The sequence below is a fragment of the Homarus americanus genome, unplaced genomic scaffold (genome assembly GCF_018991925.1).
Source record: "Homarus americanus isolate GMGI-L3 unplaced genomic scaffold, GMGI_Hamer_2.0 scaffold25483, whole genome shotgun sequence".
In the NCBI taxonomy this organism is placed as follows: Eukaryota; Metazoa; Arthropoda; class Malacostraca; order Decapoda; family Nephropidae; genus Homarus; species Homarus americanus.
The window spans coordinates 4,234,419-4,262,011 of record NW_024726235.1 but is presented as its reverse complement, the minus strand read 5'-3'; the positions used below and the strand labels follow the sequence as shown (position 1 = coordinate 4,262,011).

Below are 27,593 nucleotides of genomic sequence, written 5' to 3'. Positions count from 1 at the left end.
GACGGGCACTCACTAACTGTGACAACAACATCACGTTTCAGGGAACGTTAAAGACGTAAATATGACTTCACTCAGAGCATATCAACTACGTTACTGTAACACTTGCACAATCAACTATTAATTGGGTCAAATCATTTAAAGAAGGGCAAATTACAACACAGCGTGGAATGGCATACCTGTATGGATGAAGGGACGGGCACTCACTAACGGTAGAAATGCCCGCGGGGCCCTCACTCAAACTAGGCCAGGGAGTCCACCTACTCCTATTCCGATGAATTAATTTACGGTACACTCGGACGTTGAAACTGAGACTGTGAACTCATTTTCATTCTCTACTATTATCTTCACTAACAATGCTCTGACTCAGCTATCAAAAGCAAAATTAAATTGATTACAAAGGGTTGGATGGCAACAGGTCCCAACATACAGCGTCTGCTACTGAATCCGTGGATTATATTCCAAGTTCCCATAAGACAAAGACAGGGGAAACAGAGAAAACGGGGGACGTTTCCACTGGGGGACTCAGAAGGTTTTGTGGACGTTTGAGCGTAATATGAATCCTTAAGGTTTTCAGGTTAGCTATTATCATGATCATTACAACATGTGCTACGCATCCCTACTGTTTGTATGACCTAAGTGCATCCTCTTACATTTCGTGACATATAACTTAACAGATATTAAATATTTCAGAGGACACTACTCAGTCACAGCTCAAGGTTGAAGAAGACACAAGTCCAGTAAATTGTGAGGGCAAACTTTATCGAAATGAGAATTGTGAACTCTTGGAAATATCTGCGAGAGTGTTGTAACAATCTTCAAGAGTGAGGTGCTTCCCCGTCTGGAGTACTGTCGGGGTCCCCGAGATATGCTAAGGACTGTCAGAGACGTGACCGATCGCCCAAGCGGCTAACGAGTCGATCAATGGTGAAGAGGTTAAAAGTAAATAAGTAATTGAAAAAGTCCAAAGGACTGGTGCCTGCACTACGGCGCCTCAGTTACCCAGAGAGATTAGAACGCCTATAACTGCCTAGCTTATATTATATAAGGGCAAGGGGTGACATAATTGAAGTTTACAAACATCTCAGAGGGCACTACTCAGTCGTGTGTCCTTACCTGGAGCTGGTGGATACCCGCCCCGCTAGAGGTCACAGCTCAAGGTTGAAGACGCCACAAATCCAGAAAACTATGAGGGCAAACTTTTTCGAAGTGAGAACTGTAAATTCTTGGAACAATTTGCCAGAGAGTGTTGTGATGGCACCGAATGTGAGCTCCTTCAAGACCAGACTTGACCAACGCCGGAGCAGGTACAGACAATCAGGAGGCAGTACATGCCCCATACGTGCCAACAGTGCATAATAGAGACGTGACCGACCGCCCAAGAGGCTAACGAGTCGATCAGTGGCGAAGATGATAAAAATATCCTAAAGGTAACAGTAACGTTTCGAGAAAAAAAATGAAAGCAGAAACTTGCCCTTTAAATTTTACAAACTGTCAACTTTGCATGACTATCCCATTAAGGTATCGCTCGCCCATGAGAACAATGTGAACTGGTGTTCGTTTTGGGGTATATTTCGTATAATAAACAACAAATACAGTATGTCCAACTTTAGATCACTATCGGTTTATTTACGGCATTCAATCAAGTTAATTTAGCTTTTAAAAACATTCACTTAACCACGAGAAAAACGTGGTTGAGTGGTGAATTATTTAGACACTGAACGATAGCCAGTGAAGAGACCTGGAGGAAGGAGAGCGCGTGCCTGGAGCCAGCCAGTCATCCTCCCTAACCCAACACAAGTCCTGGGAATCAATGGTGTACGTGGTAGTGGTGATGTATGTGTATAAGGGATAACCCGAGAATTTAACAGGATATAATGTGTTCGAGACATCAAGGAGGCTGAGGGGAGACAGACATATGGACACGTCTACGAGGATCAGTTACAAGTGACACAGGAAAAGCCACAAGGGGCGTGAGAACCATGCCAGAAACCTTGCATTATTTGTTCTCGTCTCAACAGGAAGGCTTTCCCTTGACGCCTCGTGACCTGCCCTGAGAACTGGACAATATTCTACGACTAACTCCATGTTCGAAATGTAAGAAAGTGTCGCGGGAGTGACTGTGTGTAATATGACCTTACAGTATACCAATACCACCAGGAAAGTTTACCACTCACAGAAACGGGTTATATTTGAGTAAATGGAAAATTCAACCATACGGGGTAAAAGTGCGTTATTTTACACCCAGCGTCTACCTGTAAGAGGTTTAATAATGATGTTGATTTACCAGTACAAGTGACCATGTGTGCCAAGCCCGAGTCAACTTGTTTTAGTTTATTGTTTCTGATTTATTGTTACTTGGCCAGCTGTGAGTGTGGTAGTTTGGTAAACCCAAAGTGTTGAGTGAGTGTGGTGGTTGGGTGCGTTAGCAGGGACGGATCCAGGGTGATCTTAGGGGTTCGGACTCTCCCCCCCCTTTTTTTGCATCAGAAAATTCCAATACTTTTTCTTTAATGCAGTATTGTACTCAGGTGCTTTTGTAGAGTAAAAAGTAATTACTATTGACCTCAGAATATCTCCTATCAAGTGCACGTGGTTTCAAAACGGCCTCAAAATACCTCGCTGTGCTCACCATGTTCCCCCACCCATAACTCCTTGGACCCCCTTTTGATATTCTTGGATCCGCCCCTGGTGAGTGTGGTGGTTGAATGAGAGTGGTAGGTGAGAAAGTGGGTTTGGTGGATGAGTGAGTGTGGTGGCTGAGTGGGTGTGTGGTGGTTGAGTGTGTGTGTGTTTGTGGTTGAAGGAGTGAGGTGGTATGGTGTGAGTCGAGTAGGTCATTCATCCCCTCAGGCCAAACTCCTTTCACACTGCCGCTGCTTAAGGTAACATAATTATACAGTATTATACAACAATTAATTACTATATAACTACACTGAACTTCTAAATATAATGGAATTAATCAACCTACCTTCGATCTATAGAGAAAAAAATTATATATACTGTATATATATAAATGGCTTTTACGGTAAAATATAAGGATCGCTTAATGATTTAACCTATTTATCTTGTTTCACTTTAAGATTATCTACCCTAATGTTAACCTAACCTAAATCAACCCAACCCAACGATAATCTAAATAAACCTGACTAACTTAACGGATATTAATTAAACCTAATCAAATTAAATTAACCTAACCAAAGCAAACTAATTCAATCTAACCCCCGGGTAGCGTTTGGGTGTTGAATTCGCTTATCAACAATCAAGGAACATAAATTCACAAGATTAGTTTAAGTTAGGTTAGGGCGGGGAAACTTATGGTGAAGTAAGTAGGTTGTCTAAAATCTTGACAGGTGTGGCTCCCAACCCTATATTATTGTACTTGACTTCGAGAATGTAAAGTTTATATAAGAATATTTGGTGAAGAATTACCGTCTATCCTTGCCATACTTCCTTTAGGTTTATCCGCCCAACTTTAACACTGGGGTGGGCCGCTTGGGCTTGACGTCACCACAGTTGTCAGTCCAATTCTGTTTCCCAGGTCAAGGAACTACAGTACTGTATAACTCATAAATAAAATGCGTATCGATGTTGGCATAACCGTTATTAACTTCAGAATTATAGGGGGAACATTGTGGGTGCTAGAGTGACAGCAAACGCCTATAAAATAATTTGAATTTACCACAATAGGTCATTGGTTACCCTGTACTGTACTGCACTGTACTTTGCAATTAACAGATCCCTCTAACTTACAGTTTAAGTGATACGTAGTTATCCATTAAAATTTCCATATATGATTACATTGATTAAGCATGTAGCCAATGTGGGAATACAATATACATAGACAGGGAATGTATACAAGCAAACTACCTGAGGTATACAAACATTTTACCTGGCCAACAATTTAGAGTGACATAATGATTGATACATTATACTGGATCTCTCAATCAATTATGACTCGCTAGTCTCCACAGAGGTCCAGTGAGTGCTATATCCCCCTTCCCCGTGGTCCGGTCCAGTGTATGCACAAGAGGAGAGGAATGCCAGATCTTGCCATGTTAGGTGGAGAGTGCGTGGGGACCCTCACTAGATAACACTCTCCTCATTGACCTCACAGCCGACACCAGCGAGTATATCTTACCTTCAAACTTTCATAGGGGAATCTTAATTGTCGTGAATAGAATTATAATGCGTACGTAAATTCCAAACGAGCAGCCTGAAACACGATCAGGGCAAGGTCATCGTAAATGGCGTCGTACACCCCATAACTGTTCTTGAATAATTAGCAGACCTCTAAGGTAACACTACTCAGAGTGACAATGGAGGCGCGGTTCACATCAGATCACAGTAGTTTTAAAAAGTAAAATCATTTAGGGCTCACACAGATTCAACATGTGTATAGACAATTGAAGTATACAATTCAGAAACATCCAAGCAAAGTGATTTTTTTCGATTTCTTGTCTTACCTATTCTTGGAAGATGAAACATATAACATAAAAACGGTGTAATAAAATGAATCCCAAATTCCCACAATCAAAATGGCTAATCAATATTTCATAATATTACTTTGTGAGCAGCGAAGGCTATACAGGCTGTACAAAAAATACATCCAGACAGCATCGAGTACAGCTCATGAGGAAACAATAAGACTCTTGTGTTAGGGATGAAATAATGAGGGCTGTTTACAGTTATCGAGGACACCTTCTGAACACTGAGGATAACTTATGATCATTGAGGATATCCAAGTACAGCAGGTTGTGAAGAGGATCCCACAGCCATTATGGGTCACAGTGGCAGTAAACATATCAGGCTACAACCAACTCAACCTGTGGTGAGTATTGAGGTTAATTGTTTATAATTTTAATGTTTTCTTAGTCGCCAACTCGATCTTAAAGAAGGGCACTGAACATTTTAGGGGTTACCTTAAGATTTCCCCCAGCTTATTTTACCTGAATAATTAAAACATCCCAACATTAATGTAACCTACCCCCCCCCAGGTACAGTTGTGTTTGGGTGTTTTTAATCATTTAATTATCACAGGTGGAATAAGCTGGGGTGCTATTCTTCAGGTGATCCCATGTTTGTATCTATGTAAATATAGTGAACAGGTGGGTAACTGGGTATACGTGTGTACTGTATATGATTTCAAGGGTAAGGAAAATGGTGCTGGCTACAGACTTTAGACTGCTTTCTGTGTTCACTCAAATATTTACCGAGTTATCCAAGACAAAAATCTTTACGGAACGTCACAAAGACTTGACACATGACTATGCAATTTTGTTTATTCATTCCAGATATAGAACTTAATATGTATGTAAAAATTCACCATAAAAAATTTAACAATGTTGCTAGCTACAGTAGGTGCTACAATGGAGTCCCCATGACGTCACAGATGAGTGTGGGTTCAAGATGTTTGGTTCACACTCAGGATTGGATGGAGAAAGGAAACTCACGATGTGCTCTCTATATACATGTTGTATTGGATGTACAATGCAGCTTGGTGCTGGGAAGGCAGCATGGTTACAAGCGTGATGTAGAGAGAGCTGGTTGGTGAGGACGCTCAGAGAAGGACAGCTTGTGGGTCGCCATGCTCGCCAGCGGGAGAGAGGACCGCCAGGCAGGCGGAGGAGCGAGGACCGCCAGGCAGGAGGAGGTGTTGCTGGCTGGTTGGTGTAGGTAGAGAGCGAGATCACCACGAGGTCAGGTCTTAAATAGCGGGGGTAGGCGTGGCTTAGCAGTTGACCCCCGCTCCGTGGTGTATGGCGGCGCTGGTTGACCTAGACCACGAGGCATACACTGGGGAATTGGTGGGGTCGGCTAGGCAGCGACAAACAGCGTTTGTAGGGGAGAATTCCACTACAATACTCCCCCTTCCCTCCAGGCTGTGTAGGAGACTTGTTGTCTGCAGAGTTGCATAGCACATGTGAGGCAGAACGGGCGGTGCGTGCCTCATGTGAGACAACGGCGATGGCGTGGATGAGCCGGTCGCTGGGGACAACTGTCTAGATACACAATATCTGTGGGAGTAGAGAGGGAGAATAAGGGTGTGTGGAGGCGATGAATTTTGTGCTTCCCTCACGGTAGGTACAGAGTCGTCAGATGCGCCTGCTGGGGTGTGTGGGCCTGGGTCAGGAGCAAGGGCTGCGTCAGCAGAAGCGGATGAGGGCTCGTGACAGCAGCTGGGTCCACGACAGCAGCAGGGTGCAGGACATTAGCAGGGAGTACCTGGGGGAGAAAAGAGGGGTGTGTGTGTCCGCACTCAGGAACAGAGGCCGCATCATGGGCGGCAGGGGTTACTGCTGGGCCGGGGTCGGCGTCTGAGGCAGGACGGGTGTGCTGGGGTCGGTAGGACGTGGTGCTTGGGGCAGGAAGAGGAGCTGGTGTCTGCTTAGAGTAGCAGAGCTGCTCTAGGGTGTCTAACCTGCGGTGTAGAGACAGTAGCTGTAGAGCCGATGAGAGCTGCTTCTGGGTGGATAAGCCAGTCTTCCATGTTGCTTGAAGACTGGGAGCGTGGTCAGTTTCTCCTCCATCCTGTGTGAGTGCGAATCTCCGGGAGTCACCATTTGTGGGGTTCAAGATGTTTGGTTCACACTCAGGATTGGATGGAGAAAGGAAACTCACGATGTGCTCTCTATATACATGTTGTATTGGATGTACAATGCAGCTTGGTGCTGGGAAGGCAGCATGGTTACAAGCGTGATGTAGAGAGAGCTGGTTGGTGAGGACGCTCAGAGAAGGACAGCTTGTGGGTCGCCATGCTCGCCAGCGGGAGAGAGGACCGCCAGGCAGGCGGAGGAGCGAGGACCGCCAGGCAGGAGGAGGTGTTGCTGGCTGGTTGGTGTAGGTAGAAGAGAGAGAGATCACCACGAGGTCAGGTCTTAAATAGCGGGGGTAGGCGTGGCTTAGCAGTTGACCCCCGCTCCGTGGTGTATGGCGGCGCTGGTTGACCTAGACCACGAGGCATACACTGGGGAATTGGTGGGGTCGGCTAGGCAGCGACAAACAGCGTTTGTAGGGGAGAATTCACTACAAGTGTATCTCAGTACCATACAACTTCATCTATTTACAGGGACGTATCCAGGGGGTAGGGGGGGAGGTTCTGGGGGTCCAGAGCCCCCTTTTTCGTCAGATAATTCCAAAACTTTTTTTAATGCAGTATTGTAATCAAGCGTTTTTGTATAGTAAAAAGTAATTACTATTGACCTCGGAATATCCTAATATCAAGTGCACATGGTCTCAAAGTGCCCATGATATTGGTCAGTTGAAAAAAAATCTGGTGGGCTTAAAGCCCCCTCCCTCCCCCACCCCCCAAAAAGCTGGATGGGCTCGCTGCGCTCACCATGTTCCCCTACACACAACTTCTTGCTCCCAACCTTTTGATATTTCCTGGATCCGCCCCTGATTTAATATACTCCAGCCAGTTATAGTGAAATTAGACTAAGGTAATGGTGTACACTTCAATAAAACTACAACTTTAAATAAAATCATGTCTTATTGAAAGACTGACTGGAACTGTTTATCTTGTCTCTGCGCCATTATCTCAATTGGCTCTTGACTACAGCTGTTAATCTTGGCACTGATACTGTGGACTTTATTTCCGTCCACTCTTACATACAGTACTTTAGATAATTTTATCTATCATAATTTTTAATGTTGGACTAGTGTTTACTAACCTTGCTACGCGCTTAAAAACCTTCATTGTTGAACCACAGTAATAACACTACTGTATAACAACAACAGTACTTACAGTATGATATTATCATGGAAGGGAGAGGTACTTATGGCATGGTAGGGAGACACGATATATAATGAAATTTTATGTAGAAACGGAAGAATACGGAAATTTTATTGTACATACATACCTGTATATGTCAGAAAGGCTGACAGGTAATATACCATACCAAGTTTATAAGAACTGCAAGTGGATGCCCAATAAAACTTAACAACTTTCTTGACCATCATTAGTTAAATATATTTACTGTTCACCATTGTTCATATACCTACACTTATGGAGAGTATCATGTATTATATGTAGAAGCAATTTTACCGAAACATAAATGTATAAATAGTTCTTGGCATCTCATGAATTGGCAACTATGCCTCAGATGCAGCTTCTTTTGTGTGGGAACTCTGGGTGACTATTATTGCTTACAGACTAACAGAAGTAAACAGTGTGTAGAAGGAGGAGGAGGGTCTCGTTATAAGTGTTCCCAGTCAAGACCATGGCAGACAAACTGGTTAAATCAATGAAAGGTTTCTTTAAGAGTGACAAAGAAGACCAAAAACAGGTATGGTCAATATTCATCTTGTATGGTACTACGTCTAGTGTATAGTTTTATAGCCTTATTGGACAGACTGAATGTACTTGGGTTTTATTCGTCCCACGGATGGACATGGCAGCTATACCTAAGGTATACCTGGTTGATGAGGACTGATGTGCTGTCACGTAACACTGCCACATGAAACAACTAACAAAACATTAAACACTCTTGATTTAAAAGTCCACCACCGACCTTACTGAAACAGGTCAATTTGTATGTGTTGCCACTACGAAATCGAAGTTGAAACTATGTTTATCCGATGGTTTTTGTTGTTATGAACGAATTCGATTTTTATTTCGGTAATTATTCGTACTGTATTAGCACACCCTCGAATTTTTTCACGAGATGATTGGTTTCTGATGTATTTTGAGGTAAATTTGCACTTCCACCTCCCACTCTGTTAGAAAGTCAAAAATATATTTTTCTTGTGTATTTGTATGTGTTTAGACCGAATATGACCTTCATTTCCGTCGGAAATTGACCGATTTTTTTTCGTGGGACGTTTTTCGAAAAAAAATAATGGCTAAGCGAATAAAAAATACACCAAAACACACTAGAAAAACAAAAACCAAACCAAACCTAACCTAACCTAACTGACTCTCACCATATGATGGAATCACCTATTTCTTACCTTATTGGGATGCTTCTTGTTCGTCGTTGGATTCTGAGATTCTTACTCGACGCCACATATGTTGTTCCTTGCAATATTTACATTCAGTCTTGCACTTAAGACACTTTACTGAGGTTGGAAGAACACCATGCAATCGAAAAAATGCTTTAGTTTCTTCGTTTTTTCCCCAAAACTCTCAATCAGCTCCATATAATTGAAGTGACACCCATCACAGACTTCCATGGTCGGAAATGAAGTTGAATTTCGAAATATGAGAGACCCAAAATAAAAATCTATTTTGATTGGGCCAAAAATACGGCGAATTAAACCACAAATCATTTAATTGGTTGCCAAAAAAAAAAAGCTTTTGATTGGTCGAGTGACGTTTACGGGAACACATGCGCGTGATGATTAATCAAGGAGACTTGCAGTGTGAGAGGTGAGGTAGGTGATAATGGCGGAAGATTAATGGAAGAAAATACTGTTGAGAAAATTTTGGATATGCTATCCATTATTATACATTTGCGACAGTAATGTAATAGATGAAAATGATCTTATAATTAGATGTCTTATTAGAATATGATACTGTAATAGATTAGTGGTAGGAATGTGAAATGTTTAAATGCAAAAATACCTATTTTGATGTGTTTTGTTCATATCTGACCTTCGTTTCCGTGGGAAATGCGTTGTTTTTTAAAAAAGATGCAACTCATCCTTGGTCAAAAACGGCTATTTTCCATCAAAACCGAAGGTGAGATCTGAACAAAATACTGTACATCCAAATGCATCAGAAACCAAACATCTAGACCTCTAACTTTCACTAAATTAACCTACTTTAACCTAACCCCTGCGGGGGGCCCTAACCCCTGCGGAGGGCCCTAACCTCTGCAGAGGGCCCTAACCCGTGGGGAGCCCTAACCCCAGCGGGGTAAAGATTTATTGATCTAAGTTCTTAAGTGTTCCTCACGTGTGCGATTTTTCTGAAAGAAGCACGTTTCCAAGAGGCTTCAAGGGATGAGGAATGTATATATGAAGTAGAAATTGCCTAAAAGTAAGTGCTTCTATGCGATTTAAAGATGTGCTAAACCAAGTAATAACCTTCATTTTTGGCCCAAATTAATAGTTTCTGAGATAAGGTCTGGTTAAGCAGGGGCTAACTGTAGCTATACAATGGGTGTTCATATACCTGTACTGTATACTGGTACAGTACTATATCTGTTTTAAGGGATTTTTTTTTTTTTCCAATAAGCTAAAATATGGTGCTGTATATGATCTAGATAATAGTGGAGCAGATGCCTAACACCAGAAGGAATTTGTAAAAATGGTCCATTTTTTCAAGAGATATTGTTTGGATGATAGTAATTAATAAAAACAATATGACAAGTTTCTTGTTTAATTTAAAATGTATGTTTTCCATTTCCTTCATCCTACAATCTGGATTTACCCATCAGAGGGTAGGACATAAAAGAAGAGAAATTATGGGGTAAAAACTTGGCAAACACTGATCATATGGTAGTACTGTATTTTGACATCTCTATGTGCTTTCCAGGCAAAGAAATAAATTATTTACTGTAAATATGGTGTGTGCCTATGACGTCAATTCTTGCTTCAAAAACTATAGCCAACTGAATCTGCTGCTGTACTTGTCAATATTTATAAAGCGATGGAGGATCTCACTGGGCTTTGTAATACCCTGTACAGTACTGTACTTTAAAAAGGGGTGTTATTGAATACAATTCCAGTTTCTGTTCTTGGTGTCTATTTCTCCACAAAATACAGTACAGGGTACGTATAACATTATGGCGACCTGTGGTCTAATGGTCAGCATGCTCGCCTCACTATTAAGTGGTCTCAGGTTCAATCCCTGGGCATGGTGAAACTATGGGCAAGTTTCTCTATGCCATTTGTCTCTGTCTACCCAGCAGTAATTGGGAACCTGGATGTTAATCGATCTGCGGATTGTGCTCCAGGGAAATGGTTAGTCAGTGCAGTTGGCGAGTTACCCGAACTTCTCGCATTATTCCTTGACACTGGGCCAACGGTTAGCCAGTGCAATTGGCAAGTTACCTGGTCTTCTTGGATTATTCCCTATCACTGGGGTATATAACTCATTAACTTAGGGTGTGGTTGTTGTGTTGTGACAGCTTCTACACCTTAAAACATATTCACACCTAGGTGGCCCCAGTGCCGGCCATTCTGGAATACAAGTGGCAACCATTCGTATACTTAACAATATTGTAAGACACTTAAACACAATTGGTGATATTTTTGAAGCAGAGTATTATTAAACACTAAACCCAATATGATCACCTTCAGTCTCTCTTTCCCTTCAAAGATTTTTGTTTACTTTGGTTATAAATATGAATAAAACAGCAAAGATGAACTTCAGTATACAGTACGGTACACAGATAAAATTACAGTAAAATGATTGTATTTTCATCACATCATTAAAAAATCCATGCTGGTTATCACTTCTGTCCATGATCTTTACACCAGTACAGTACTGTATACAAGCATCCCAATTTACAATAGGGATGTGTTCTTGAAAATCCACATGTAAATTAAAATATTCTGTACCTGTATCATAAATTGGGGCCCCTTTCAACATGGGTTTCAATGGGATACATTCCTGGCCTGTCCAGCACAGACATGTAAAACACAAAAAAAAAAAAAAAGATTCATCACTAATTAAATAAATAAAAAAAATTAAACAACACTTACTGCACACAGAAAAAACAATCCTACACTCTTTAAATAGTTAAACAAATTTAAACAACACTCACCCTTCATAGAAAAATCTGCAACATATCACAGCAATCACAAGGTTATGCACCATTAAGTAAAAATAACATTCACTACACAATCCAGGGCAGGACCAATCATATGGGAACAAATCATGGAAAGATAATATGCAGGGTGGCCATCAGGCAGCGCACAGGTAGGTGATGCTGGGTGGATGATGGAAAAGCACAGTGCAAGTATACAGTAGACATAGCCCACTTTCTCATCTTTCCTCCCTGTGCTCTTTTGTTTATCTTGTCTCTCTCACACATAGCTACCAAAGCCAGTCTCCAATCTCCTTACTCAAACCTTCAATCCCTTTAGTGTTGCCTGTAATCCTTCAAAGCTCCTATATATAGTGTCAACGAATATGATGCAATTCTTTGTGTACAAACCTCTGTCCTGCATGGCAGTGAACAGTGACATTACCCACATGAATCTGACCTCTATATATATATATAGCTGTCAATGAATATGTTTGTGTATGAACCTCTGTCCTGCATGGCAGTGAGAAGTGATACCACCCTCAGTGTCAAGACCTGACTGAATTACTCAGAATAGGCAAACTGTACTACAAGCTTTGTCAATAAATTTGTTAAACTAAAACTAAGCTCCAGGCTCCAATCCTTATAATCAAGTCTCCAATCCTTCTAACTAATCCGGTCAACATGCAATGGATCATTTTTGTCTCATATACGGTATCTGTCATTTTTGCTTTTAATTATTTGTTAGCAGGTAGATATACTATTACAATACCTAAATCTTTTCTTTTCTTACCTACTTGCAAAATTACCTGGCTTAATGTGGGTTTGGTAGGTATAGGTACTGTAACTTTGACTCATATTTTGCCTTTCCTGACATGGGTAACCATCTCAACCTAATCTAACCCTACCTAACCTAACCTTGACTATCACAATTTGCCTTCCCTGACACGGGTAATCACCTCCCACAATTGTCTGGCAAAATCTCAGTTGGGTAAGATTTTTATTGTTGCCCGGACCACTCGGGGGTCCATGGTCATTAGTACATAATACCAAGGTGCACAACCTTGAGACCCATGTAAAATGTGTGTAAAGTTTCAGTCTCTAACTGCTTCTGGTTTGGTGCTATGGCTGGAACAGACAGACAGATATGTCCTTTTATTATTATAGCTTAAAAAAAAAATTGTATGATTGCATCCAATTGTTATGTTCCACTTACTGATTATCAGTACCCAAATACAAACCAAGTTGTTATGCTCATATTATTTTATGATCCATCAACTTAAGAGTAAAAAAATGGGGAAGCATATACTGTACTGTAGTATCCTTAGTACCGGTATGTGAAGAAAAAAGATGAAAGCTTCAGAAGCAAAATCTCCAGATTTTAAAACCCCTCCATAGTGGCAACCCATCATGGCATTTGTATGTTGTACTTAATTGGTAAAGTTAACTGTTATCAACTTCTTTATCATAGTTTACTTGTTTCCTCTCCACTCAAAGAACGTAGATTGAAAAAGAAATGGATAAATAAGTGTAGATTGAAAAGGAAATATAATTCAAGATGAAAAGCTTGTTAAATCAGTTACTATTAGCAGATTTTTTTTTTCATATATCTTGATTAGCAAATACGTCCAAAAGAAATACCTGATATGTACAGAAAAGCAAAAATGAATATAATTGGGGATGAATAGATAATAACAAAAAATATTAATGGGTAAAATTGAGGGAAGGAGGAGACTGGGATGGGTGGATAAATTAAATTAAAAAGTGGGTTCCCAGAGTTACAAAACCTTAGAGGATTGTAAAAACAGCCGGAGAATGTTTTAGAGTGGAGGACTGTGGTCGCCAACCCTCAGATTTAAGGACGACTTTGATAATTGATATCTTGAGAAATCATCATCAATATCCCATATATGCTTCTTTCGAAAGTCAGATATGAAGTGGAAGTAGCATTTAATTATTATATTAATATTTAAGTTTAGAATTACAGTTATGAAATAACAAGAGGGATCACCTGAAGAATCGTCACCCCAGAGCGGGCTATGACGAATCCTCAGTTGTGGTCAGGTTTGGTTAGCTTACATTAATTGCGGGCGGGGTGACGATTCTTCAGGTGATCCAATAAGAGTTATGAATAATATGAAAGGTTTAAGAATAACATATTGAAATGATACATTTAAAACCATTTGGCATATATAACTTTTAGCTGATTCAAAATTATTTACAGTACAGTAATTTTATAATGAAATTAAAAGAAATATATGTAGCTTTAATACAGGTAGTGCTCGTTGGCCCATAATATCAACTGAAGGTTAAAAAGAGCTCCCAGCGTGGCAGTTGGTGCACGTAAACTGTTAGTGGATTAATTATTGGATGCCTGTTATATTTCCAGAAGAATTGATCTATTTTTCCTTTTATGGCGAATTATAATATATTTTGATTCGAGAATATATATTTTTTCTAGATAATTTCGATGATTTCCGGGATGAAGGTTATTGGGTATAGAAGAAAAATAGGTTGGAATTTTTTCTTTCAGAAACGACTCTACAGTTTATTGTAACTTAATATGAATATTGGTGTTCTTTGAAGGAATTTGTTGTACAAGACTGGATATCATTATCAAAAACGGGAAGTTTACTGGATAACACTATTGGTACATATTTCCTCCACTGCTCCTTGTTCAACTCACCCAGCTCTAATTGATTTGTCCATAATTTGGTTTCATTTTTCGCATTTCTTTATTCTCGTAAAATATATAAATTATTGAGCAACCATTTTCAAACATCTTCCTTTTATAGTGTCGTTGGAGGAGACGGTGAACACCACAAACAGTTCGATTTGACGATTTCGTTCATTTTTCCACGTTTGGATGATAAAAACGATACACTGCACAGAACGGAACAGAACCTGACCAAACCTTACCTAACTTCTTGGCATATTAAGCAGAAAGAACTTACCTTGATATCAGATACCAATGAAAGCTCTTTATTTGAAGTGGCATTGAGTAATTTTACGTCTTTTGTTGACGTAAGAATACGGATCCAATGTTGCACTGAAACACTTATTTCTCTTTCACTCTCACCTTTCTGACACTTTTTGAACACTCGCATGGCCTGCCAACTAGACCATGTTGACAGATGAACTATCAACTATTGGAGACGGGCACCATCCTCCACAAGCACACATTGTTTGTGATACAGTACCGAGCACCACGCCAACGCTTCGAATTTTTCTCAATCCTTCGTGAGGAAGAACACTAAGTATATGAACATATATTTATTTTAAATACAGTGCTACTCGATGTATCCAAACCCATAATATGGAATTCGAATGCAACTATATGAATCCCATCTTTTATGCATAGAATAGGTACAAGAACCAATTGCACGAAGAAAAAAGAATGGGGGCATAGACATATGCGTAGACAATAAACAAGAAAACCAGGAAAGTGAAGCCATTGAAAACAAGACAATCAAGCCAATATTTATGGTAGTAAAACCCTGATAAGAGCCTCCGTCGTTATTTTGAAAGTTTGTAAAGACCGAATCATAAATTTATAGTTTAAGACAAAACGCGAACGCACTAGTTCTTACCACATAATTGTCATCTTTCATGCCCTACTTTTTTTTAATCGTATATGGTGTGAAAACAGCAGTATAGGGCAGTGGGATTTGTTCGTGAATGTACTATATATATTTTCGTTGTTTTTATTTACTTGTTCACTGTTTAAAATAAACTCGGCATAGCTCATTTTTTAACAAGCAATAGATTTAGATCATGTATTACTAATATGGTGAGTTAGAGGATTGCAATCATTTAAAATGTAGGCGACACACTGGTAAAGGTGAAGGTTGTCCGTGTTGGGAGGCTTTTGGGTGGCGGCATTCATCGATGTGGTGTCTCATTGTGACGTGCTGCCGGTGTCAGCCGCCTCCTCCATTTTCTGCCTTACATTCCGTCACAACCTTAACTTGTATCGCCGCCTTAAGCATTCTGTTACTGTACCATCATAACCACCTACGGTGACATTGACCAGTTTACCCTGGCTGTAAGCTGTAACCACTACCGAGCAGTGACGAGAGCGCTGTGTTGGGGGGTAGTGACAGTCAAATCTTATTGGTGGATACAGTCGTGCACTCTTTGAGTGCTGAGAGTGAAAACAACGGGTCAGTCTGTAATGTTATGTGAGAAAGGAAGAGAACAAACATAACCAGAGTTTAATCTTGACACTGACTGAAAGTTTCAGTTTTTCGAAGTCGTCATTGATGGACTGAATGAACAGACAAAAACAGTTTATGATATGTGTGGCATTGGTGGCGAGTCATGGGGCGTATTCTGTAAATTAAATATATGTGAGCAACGTCATCAGCTGTATCCAAACCTAACCTGCTTCAAAATGAATATAAGAAGTATGTGATGTTCAATAACTTGGTTTATGGTGGTAGAAATGCAGAGGGCAGGAAATTCCTTAAATAAGAAGTGGAAGAACCTAGTGATGATGTGTGATGAAGGATGAGCTGTGCAGTGGTGGTGGTGAGCATAGAGGAGCTGGGTTGATGATGAGCTGGAGGTGTTGGAGTGGTGGTGATGGAGGTGACGTAGGAGGGGGGAGTACGCTCTGGGCTGTTCCAGCCGTCAGACATAGAGTGAGTTCCTCTCTTCCGCTGTCGTAGTTTGGACGTAATTGTCAGAGCTTGTACCTGCACGTGTATCTACACCTCACCCATTCTCACACGCGCACGTTCTTTCATGCCCATACAAGGATCACATACACAGCTAATACTAATAAACATTACCGATTAATAATCATACATACCCACACAGCGAACTACACATGCACAGTCGTCCATGTCTGCACATGCGTGTACACGCTCATAAGTGTACCATGGTCACATACGCACGCGTGCGCACACACTTATACATATAGATCAGTATACTGTATACAGGCAGTCGATAATATCAGCAATGACAGTCATATTCATGTACTATATGGCATGAATCCAGATAATCGATACTGGTTCCTTAAGCCGCCGCCAGGGGAGGAGCTGGAAAGTTGCTTATTAAAATGGGTATTGGTTGAAGCAATACATTTTATTACTGATAATTAATTTTGTTGTTTACACTTGCTCTAGAAGAAGGGATAATTAACTAGAAATAAATATTTATTTGTTAACAATAAATCAAGTATTGCAGACAATCCGCCCTGGGCTGAACGGTTGCAATTTAGTAATTCCATAAAGACCTTGCCATTGTTTCATCCTTAATCTGATGCAAATATTTCTGGTAACTATTGATCAGGCATAAGAAACCAGCCTCGCCAAGGTGCTGTAATATACCATGTGGTAAAAAAAAACAGCACAGCAGCTGTCATTGTTTGGGTGTGGTGGAGACGAGAGGGGGGTGTGAGTGTGTGAGGGAAGGTGACAGTCATGGATAACGAGTCTGATAAACTGATTGATAACGCCTCACAAGATAAAATACTGGTGAGATAACAGATTTTTGTGTCCTCTGCCTACATTAGTGTTTTATTATTATTAGTTATATGGGTGAAAATAGTTCTGGTAACTATTGATCAGGTATAAGTAACCAGCCTCGCCAAGGTGCTGTAATAAACTATGTGGTGAAAAAACAGCACAGCACCTCTCAGTGTTTGGGTGTGGTGAAGGCGAGAGTGCGAGAGAGGGGGGTGCTAAATGTGTGAGGGAAGGTGAGTCATGGATTACGAGTGATAACTGACTGATAACGCCTTACAAGATAAAATCTGATTTCTTAACATTTACCATCTTGTCAATTTCTCGGTGTTTTTTTTCCGAGTGGTGTTTCCTTCCAGTACAGAGTCGATTTTTTCTTCAATAATTTGCTTAGGGTGAACCTAGCAAATTCCACTTTGAGTGACTGTATTGAATCATAAATTTTAGAACAACAAAATTAACTGTAATACGTACCCCGTATTCTTAAAAATGGTGATTTATTTAACTTGACTATAAAGTTGAATACCGGACCCACAAAATCATGTACAGTATTTTGTAATTTTATCATAATTTATCTCATCCACCATAGACAAAGCTGTATTCGTGATTGGCGTTACATTAAGTTGTGTCTACCGGGTAGTGGGCTTCATGTGTGGGTGAATTAGTCTTGCATGTTTGCTTTCTGTTGAATTCAGTTGATACAATACAGTACGTGGCTCAAGAATCATTGACAGAACATTTTTAATTAGACAAACTTGTATTGAAAGAATCATTTTTGGCTGAGACTGGCTCCTACAGTCCCTTGTATTGACAGTTGAAGAGGAAGATGGTGAACTTCAAAGATAATTGTTTTAATATTGGTGTCGTCTTTTGAGTTTAATTTCTCAAGTTGTCATTAAAGTTCTTGTGAATCATTGTAGGCACTAAAACACTGACTGATTGGCTATAAATGCCTCACACATAGACCAGGGAGTGTGACCATTATTCTTTTAACATACTGTACCGTGCTGCTTGTCCCTTCTTGGCATTATTCAGACATCATTACTTTGTCACTTCAGCCAGAAAATTACTGTCATCATCTCTCAGTTGTCTTCTAACTATTTTCTTGCACTTAATGCTTCTATTGATAATTTAATTATGTATTTCAGAGGTCAAATCAGGTCTCCCTAATTTGTGTTTAATACAATAATTTATTAACCCCTCAGTGATCAGTTGGTTTATTGTGGATTTTTTTTTTAGATCCTTAAATACATTAAGTTTTGTACTGTGCGATCTTTAATTTTGACCTTGACCTTTGACCTAGACATGGATACTGAGATGCTTGAACACCAGTAATGACTTTACTGGGCTGAAAAGAGGTCATTAATATTCTTTGCTAGAAACATGAGAATATAAAACCTTTGAAGACAATATTCACTGCAACACAAATACCAAAACATTGCAAGAGCATTGTACTGGTACCTTGTTTCTTGTACAGGTTAGATGTGTTTGTGCTGTTTCCACACATACTATCATATGTTTTTTCATGCCTCTTCAGGTGCAGCGAGGTGTTCTCACAAATAGTAAGGAAGAGAAGGAGGAATTGATAACTTGGCTTAAAACATCAGAGTTCCCTCTATTGAACAAAAGAGGACAGGAGGCATTTTTCAGGTGAGAATGATTACCTTGTCAAACTTTAAATAGCAGTACAGTATAGTATAATACAAACCAAACATGACGTATGGCATGGTATTGATAATTGTTGTAAAATTTGTTTATTGTCTTTGCATTGCAGGTTTCTTCGAGGTAGCAGTTACTCAGAAGATAAAGATATAGTAGAAGTAGATTTAAAAGCTGATGGAATGGATAATAATGATGCAAGAAGGTACCAGTTTTGGCTGAAGTGTCAGGGACTTGAAATTGGAAATCTTTTTAAGGTATATGTAGATGATGATGAAACAAGTTTACCTGATGCAAAGGTATGTCACACAATGTATAAAAGTAAAGGTGGTACTCAAAACATGACACAGTTCGTGCAGGAAAAAGTAAGTGATGGTGAGAAAGTAGATGGATTTATAAATGATTTAAAAGACACAATGAAGCCAGACTTAGACCAAGTATTTCTAAAATTTAAGGTTTTTCTTGAAAATAAATATGGAAAGAACGGTGAACACATATAGTAGTTCCAGTTTATTTAGGAACTTACAAAATGTGTGTGCTGTCAAGAGTTCCTACAATCACCTACCACACTTTTTAATGAAAAATATTTCAGTGTGAACTCTGAATATTAACCAGCAAATTAACAACATTCAAGTCATGTTATGCCTTACATACTAGACTAATGCTGTACGTACTACCTTATAGTACTGTATGAGGAGGTATGGAAAATCAGATTTTCTGTCCTGAGTGTCTTGATTGTTGTTGTTTGGTTAGCACTCATGTGTTAAGAAAGCTGTGATTTTGAATGAGTGAAATGTTCATATTGGAAACTTTATATGATTCTTTTGTTACCACCATTATTTGGCCTTATACCACACTCCTTCACTCATTCATTGATGTGCAGAAAAGAAGATTGCGGATCTACCGGTACTTTCCATTTTTGTGAAGGAAACTTTTTTCTGTATGACATCTGTAATTCTCTATACTGTACTGTACAGGATGGTTGACCACTTCTGAGAAGGTTACTTTAATCTGAGACCTTTTCCTCCAAAACTGTCCACCTGATGAATAAAACATCCCATTGATGATCATTCCAGAGCATTACTTATTAATAGTGATATAACTGTTACTTCATTACATTCCCCGGTTTAACAGTATAGTACCTGTATTCAATAATGTACTTAAATATGTTATATGTACAGTCCTATCAAATACCTGTATGTATTTTCCTTAAGCCAGTAACATAGACCAATATTTTATTTTTAATAAATTGTTATTAAGTTGATTCAGATTTCTTAGTTATCAAAATTTCTTTGATGTGAGCCTCAAGGAGTAATGGAACACCTTGTTCTTCTGTACAGTGGGGTATGCTATAACGAACGGATCCTACTACGAATATTCCTATAACGAACGGTTTTACCTATAAAATTGAGATAGCTATAACGAACGAAACTCCTACAACGAACATTATTTAGAAAAAGAAAAAAAAAAAATTCTTTTTTTTTTTACTAATTTATTGTTTTTTTATTACAAGTATTAATGATGTTCTTTATTTCAGGGGTTTGGATGCTTATTTATGCACTTTTTTGCAATTTTTACAATTTTATATTATATTTTTCAGTGTTAAGTGGTTGTATTTGGGGGCCTGGAACGAATTAATCCTATAACGAACGAATGCTATAACGAACAAGGTTCTAGAACCAATTAGATTCGTTATAGCATACCCCACTGTATACAGTACAAATATTACTTTACCATTCATCATCGGCTTCTTGTAAATTTTCACAATATTTGCAACAACTTTGTCTCCCTGTTGATCACATTAACTTTATAGTAAGAAATAAACAATAGGGGTTTTGTGAAGCTTGTCTCAGATATGTTCATATTCAAAATATTTTAATAAACTCATTATAATGCATACAACTGTTGATATTTTCAGAAAATTTTGTTCTTTTAAAGCCTTTGTTGGGTGATATCATCAAGATACAGTACAGGTATCCCTCATTTAATGAATGAGATGCATTCCTAAAAAACTTATCATTAAGTAAAACGAAGGATATGGAGAAATAATATCCAAAATAATATGCAAAAAAAAAATTATTATACAGTATGGTCAAAAACATAAAGGGAATAAACATTTCTTACGTACACGGTAATTAGCACACACAGCCAAGGAGGAGGTGGAAGGAGAGGGGAGAGCAGCAACTGGGGATCACCCAGCTATTTGCTGCCCTGTGTCCCAATTGGAGTGAAATGATTGCCAAATGGCAAAATGAGGGAAAATATGTAGAATTTGCTATATTCATAAACTACAATATACAACAGTAAAGTAACACTCACCAAGTCCATGTCAGAAGCAAAGTCATCATGTGTCCCCTCCGAGGCTGGAGGACAAAGGACCGGCCAGTTACCTAGAGTCAGAAAATGAGGCTGGAGAGTCTGTATTGTCTTGGGTGGGTGAGAGCTTTAGGGTTGAAGTGGGTGACGCCTGAGGTGGAAGGTGCTGAGTGCAAGAGTGATGACTGGCATTGTTGGCTCTTGCTATGGCTCAAAGAACTTGGTGATGGGCACCCAACATTATCACAATACTGTAGTACAAGGCAGATGAAAACTCCGTACAGTACTAAATAACCCGTAAAAGTTACAACAATAACAGCGATGCACAGCGATTGATAATGCACACAATGATAACAGCGAAGCATGGAAGACAATGATGAAACAACAGGTGATAAACACGAGTAGTACATGGCATGGGTGGGTAGGTGGCATGTGGGTAATGTAAATAAATGAGAGTAGAGATGCTCACTTGGAGCACACAATCTCAAGTTTTTCCAACTTCCCTCCCAAATTTTTCCCAGTGAGTCAAAGTTTGCTAAACCAAAAATTGACGATCGTTAATTGAGAAAGGGTGTTAAAAATTTTAAATCACTAAACGAGGCATACCTGTATACCAGGGCTTATTATTAAATGATTCATTATGTAAAATTGAAACCAGTAAAACAAGAGATAATGAGGGACAAGTACTGTATTACATGAATGCAATATAATTGTAACATCCCTATAGCCTGAAGAATTGGTGCAGAACGTTTCTATGCTAGGGAGATTTCCTGGTATTGTCACCAATCCTTATCCCTGGAGAAAAAAAATTACCCATTAATGAAATTTTTCCGGGCATTGATAAATGTTTCTGAGTCTAAGCTATGCATCTGGCAAAGATCACCATTGGTAGGGATAAGCAACTGGGCAGGTTTTACTAACTTGAATACAGTACTAGCCACAGTGCTTAACTACAGTTGGACAGGGATTGTATAGTTGCCAGCAAAAGTCCTCCCACAAACTTGCTACACAGGGCTGTGGGAGAACTTTTGCTGGCAACTGTACATGTGCTATATACTGTACGTACACACACTAGCCTACAGTAGGCATACACTGTTCACCTTGCTATATATAGTGCTGTACATCCGGTACTTTCTCATTTACTGAATATATTGTACAGTATGCATAACTGTATAATAGTGACTTTTTATGTCTTATCATCGCTTTAACAGTAATCTTGGCCAGTTGTATCCTGATACAGAATGTACATTTCTACACAATGCAGAATGTGTACAAAAACAGCAGCAAGTGAGCAAACAAGCTTGTACATTGACAGCAGACAGTGAACTAAAAGTGCATCCAGGTGCTTGAGTTTGAGATCAGCTGTGAGATGCATCAGCCAATCATAGGCATCTCATGCAGTCACATGACAATGCAGTAGTAAGTAGCCAATCTCAGTGCACGAGCACTCTGAGCCTACTACCTAAGTTCTCCATGTAAGTAAGCCCACCCATACGCTTGGCACATGATGCCATCACTCGGAAATTCATTTGAATGCCCAGAACGGACAGGTTTTTTTTTTTTTTCTAGTATTGGAATGTTCAGGGAACAAAGACCCAGATTTTCAGGGATATTACTGTACCATAATTATTAACCAATTTAATAAAAGATTATAAGGGTTTTAGCAACCCTTTTCGAGTGCTACGTTAGCAGTACTACCCTTTTCTATACTGTATATCCATATTGTTGACATTGCTGTACAAAAACTATTGATCATGACTTAAAGAGTGTTGACAGTGAGAATATTATCACTGAACAGAATAAATGTGTATTTAAAAATTGATCAGGAATATGTTAAGGTTTTTATGTGCATTACATTAGTGCAATCTCTCTTGATTTAGAGTTAAAGTATTGTTTTAATATGTTTTACTAGTTTTATACAATGTCTATGAATGATTCTGGTGTTTGTAGCAGCTTAAGGACATTCGGACAAACCCCTAAGGTCTGATCCACTTTGTTTTTTTATACAGTATACACTTTGAACCTTATCTTCCACAAAGAAACAAACAATGAACATCAGATAATTGTTTCATTAATCATCTGTGATTTTTAAATAAAGTTTCAGGAACAATATTTTGTGGTTCTGTAATGACATATACTGTAGTTACTTTATAATTTGGTAAAGAAGACACCTTAATTGATTGACTTATATCTATACTGAATAGTTTTAGCAGTTATGAATTAAGAGGTCAAGTGAGGGCCATTCCCCCCAGGTCTAGTGTTAGTACCTGCCATATTCAGTGGGGTCATGCTAACCAACACCCTACTTATGTCAAGCCCAAGTGAGAATAAAATCCAGATTGCAATTACTGTGTTTTGTGCAGGAAATACGGGTACAGTGTTAGCTTGTAGCTGTATCCACCACTCCAGTTTAAGTGTTCCTCAATAAACTATCTTCTTACTTAATACAAGATGCCACTGTACAAACTCATATATTATGGGCACAAGACACTTATATTTACAGTGAACAGTGACATTAATTATTAAGTCTCATTATTATGCCCTTCCCCACACTGTACACACTTCTTCCTTCATGTGTCTGTCTATAAGTAACATATTTGCATTAGGTTCATGGCTGTTAAACCACACATGATAAATCAATGAGACTTGTTTTTAACTGGTGTGTGTGTGTTATGACCAAGAACCAATTCACCAACAGAAGCCATAGATGTAATGGAGCATTTTTTTTTTTTTTAGTTATTCCATAATGTTTGTCACTTAAGATGATTTAATGGAACTCTAAGGTGTGTGTGTATCATCGCTATACAATGTGTTGTGGATGAGAACCAGTTGTAGTATCTGATTCACAAATACTGTACTGGTAAACCTACAGACAGGGACATCTACGTTCATTTAACATGTTTAGTTTATTGTTGACTCCAAATATCAAAGCCAATAATTTACAAATAATATTTAGTTCTTAATTTTATATTTTAGTAGGTAATTGTGATGATTGTTACTTCATACAAATTGAAAAATTTATATTCTAATGTCTCTAAAAAAATTCTGACTACAGTGAAACCTCTATTTTACTGACTATATGAAAAGGAAAGTCCATTAGTACCTGTATATCGAGGATCCATTAGGCGGACTGGGTCAAAAATTTCTACCGGGAAAACTTGTAAAAGGGCCCACTCAAAAGGGTCCACTTAATCCCAAAACGTAGTCAAAGGAACCATCACTTTGGGGCCCACCGAGAAATTTCCCGGTATCCCGGTGGGTCAGTCTGCCACTGATTAGGTGTCAAACCTTCATCTAATGAACGTTATAGAGATTAAAGTCTGTTATATCGAAGGTCCGTTAGATGTGAAACCCCCATCTAACGAATTATATGGAGGTTTCACTGAACTATATATCATTAAACTCCAACAGCAAGATGCAGAGAAAATTGTGTTATATCATTCACTGTTTTATTAATTTTATAAGTAATTTGAGATTGTCTGAAGAGTTGTTTTTAATTAATTACTGCTGTGTTTATATTGTCAGTGTCTCTTATATAAAACACTTGACCTTCATGTGACCCCTCAGTGACATAAGGTCCTGTACTGTACAGTATAAGCTCAGACAGGATTGGTTATTTTGCTCTAATGTGGTTCTCATGTTATACAAAATTCATTATAGTTTTGTAGAGAAATTTAAAGATGTATTTTGTATTATATTGGTAACCAGTGTAACATTAGATATAACATGATTATTGTGTTCTGATCAGCTGTGCTCAGGGAGTACCTGGTTGGCTCATTTCTGTTGATTATTTTCTCAGAGGTGCAATTTATGAATTATGATTATTTCTAATATGAAACTTTATGGAATTTATTGTACAAAGTAAATTTCATATTCCAAAATCTTTTGTCACAAGCTTTATAAATGGTGCTAAGTAAATGTCTTTTGAATAAACAGCAGTCGTATTAATAATCCTTGCACAGAAAAATGACCCGACCGTCAACCAACTACAGTATGTAAATCAGTTCTAGTGTACTCACCAATCCACCTCACACCAGCTTCACCATTAACTATTGACTGTTGATGCATACCTTGCAACCAAAGCCTAGGGTTAGTTTGTAGCAAGGCTGCCGATTGGTTAGCGGACAGACACTCAAAGAGTCACTGCAGTTCTTTAGTGCAGGTATTTAATCTATCATATTTATTTTCTGATATTTGAAGGGATAATGTGTTGATCTCTGATACTTTCTGAACTGGTAACAAATATCATAAATAGAACAAGAAAAAGATTTTAAAATTTCAGTGACATCCTCCACTGTAAGATGTCTTTGCATTTGTGTTAGTGAGCATTTCACAGGCTCATTTTTGTTTCACCAAGTGCAGAATTTATCAGAGATCAATACAGAAAAGTTATTATTCCTTAAAATATCAGAATACTGTATAAATATGTTAGATTAAATACCAAAGAACTGGAGTGACTCTTTGGGTGTCTCTGCCAGCCAATCAGTTACCTTCCTACTAACTGACCCTAGGCCTTAGTTGTAAAGTTCGAGTGAACAGACTACTCTATGAAGTACCATACACACAGAACAGTAGAAATGAGATTTAAAATTAGCATTTGATAGTACAGGAGTTTCACAGAATTAAACATTTTTCTTGTATTTACAGTCCTGCATTTACAAAGATGCAAAAAAATCTACATACAGTATAGTACAGTATAAAGTTTAAATATAAAATATGCTTATTGTACTAAATAACAATTTACCATCAATCAATTGAATTCAAGAATGTATCATTAACAAAACAGATTATTTTTCATATAAATTACAGTATATAAACAGAAATTATATGTTGACATTTCACATTAATAGAGAAATTTAATACACGTACAGTACAGAAGAAATTACTTCAGTTTTATATTATTCACTTGAACACACTGTACGTACCGTATTATGTACTGGAAACAAAAATCCATAATTACGGTACAGTGTGTTCACATCAAAAAACTTCATCCATCTCTCTGTACAGTCAGAGATATTTATTACAGTAGTATTTACATTTTAATGATAATATAAATATCACAGACCATTAACAGTGTTATGCCCATAATGTACACCAACACAATTATTCACTTTTTTCATTAAATATTGACTATTTTTTAATGAAGTAAATTCTTAAAAAATAAAAGGTTAACAGAGCAACAATGAAAAATGGTAGAAACTTAAGGTGTGCAAACTCACTGTCTCATCTTCTGTTATAGACCAATATTAATAATAATATGGCAAGAAGAAAAATATGGTCAAGAAGAATCAAACATTAATTCCTTTACATAGAACATGGTGGGGGCAAAAATCCATGATTAAAATATTAAACCCCATGATATTACATTATTGATGGGAAGACACGAAACTTTAAAAATTCCAGCCTTGTCCAGAGGTTCTAATGGCAGAGTGTACTGATCCCAACTCCTTGTTTACGGGGTCGCCTCTGAGCTAAATAAAATTGTCTGACATTACCCAAATAAAATATAAGATATGGCATTCCTGTAGTGAAGGGGTAAAGGAACAGTGTTACCTAATTGCCATTCAACAGCTACTCATGTTCAGAACCAGTAAAAAAAAAGAAAGAAAAAAAGCGTAACCCATATCCTAGAGTTGTTTTGAAGGCCAGCGAGTCTATGGGTACACTTAGTGTGGTGTGTACCCTAGAATTGCTGCCATCTTCTCAGACACTTTATGGTTACAAATACAGTATACTCCAAACTTTACCCCTATACTTCCCTGCCACTAAGGAACACCATCAGGATAAGGAGGAGGAACTTAATTCATCTGTTCCTTACTTATAAAGTTGGATTTCATACTTTCAGCTTTGATTTACTGTATAGCCTTTGAGTCATTGGACAGGTGACAAGAGCTTTCAAAACAACCGAGAATAGTAAGGAATGTCATGTTTCATCTAAAAAGCACTAGTACGTGCCTCACAAAACCAATGAGGACTAACTTTTGGCTACTGCCCACCACCTCCATCAAGATACAAAAATTCTTTGTTCAAATACATGTAGATGAAGACCTCTGATCAGGATCAAGTACCTTGCTCCAGTATGGATTTCATAGACATTCCTGACTTGTACTACAGCCTGAGAAACCTCTTCTAAATAACTTTCACTGTCTCTGACAATCCTGGGTCACTAGATGAACAGAAGTAGGAAGTTGGTCTAATAACACCATACAGTAATGTATTTCCACATATTACCACACAAACTCTGTCACTCTGAGGAAGGAAAGAGAGATAAACATACCCCTTAAACACCATTGTCCTCATTAAGCTCTTATCAGGTGCCACTAAGAGGCTTCAGGCTCTTAATTGGCTCATCAAGTCAATATTGTTCTTATTGTCCACTCTGTATCTGTATTTGTATTTGTCTGGCTAAGTAAACCATTTTAATATCAATATCAAATTACTGAAAACTTGTCAGCTT

At 38.5% G+C, this 27,593-nt stretch overlaps 1 protein-coding gene across 7 annotated transcripts; it reads left to right on the top strand.

The window, feature by feature from the left end:
- The first annotated feature begins 1,231 nt into the window (after positions 1-1,231).
- Positions 1,232-20,084, top strand: LOC121865450. Of its 7 annotated transcripts, none has more exons than XM_042364889.1 (4): positions 1,232-1,815; positions 4,575-4,828; positions 18,699-18,811; positions 18,936-20,084. In XM_042364889.1, the coding sequence occupies exons 2-4, from the start codon at positions 4,778-4,780 to the stop codon at positions 19,318-19,320; spliced, it is 549 nt and encodes a 182-aa protein (XP_042220823.1). In that variant the 5' UTR covers positions 1,232-1,815; positions 4,575-4,777; the 3' UTR covers positions 19,321-20,084. The 7 variants fall into 7 exon arrangements, 6 of the variants coding, with proteins under 6 accessions (XP_042220823.1, XP_042220822.1, XP_042220824.1 ...); XM_042364888.1 differs by having other exon boundaries at positions 1,232-1,833; XM_042364890.1 differs by having other exon boundaries at positions 1,232-2,094.
- The last annotated feature ends 7,509 nt before the right edge of the window (positions 20,085-27,593 follow it).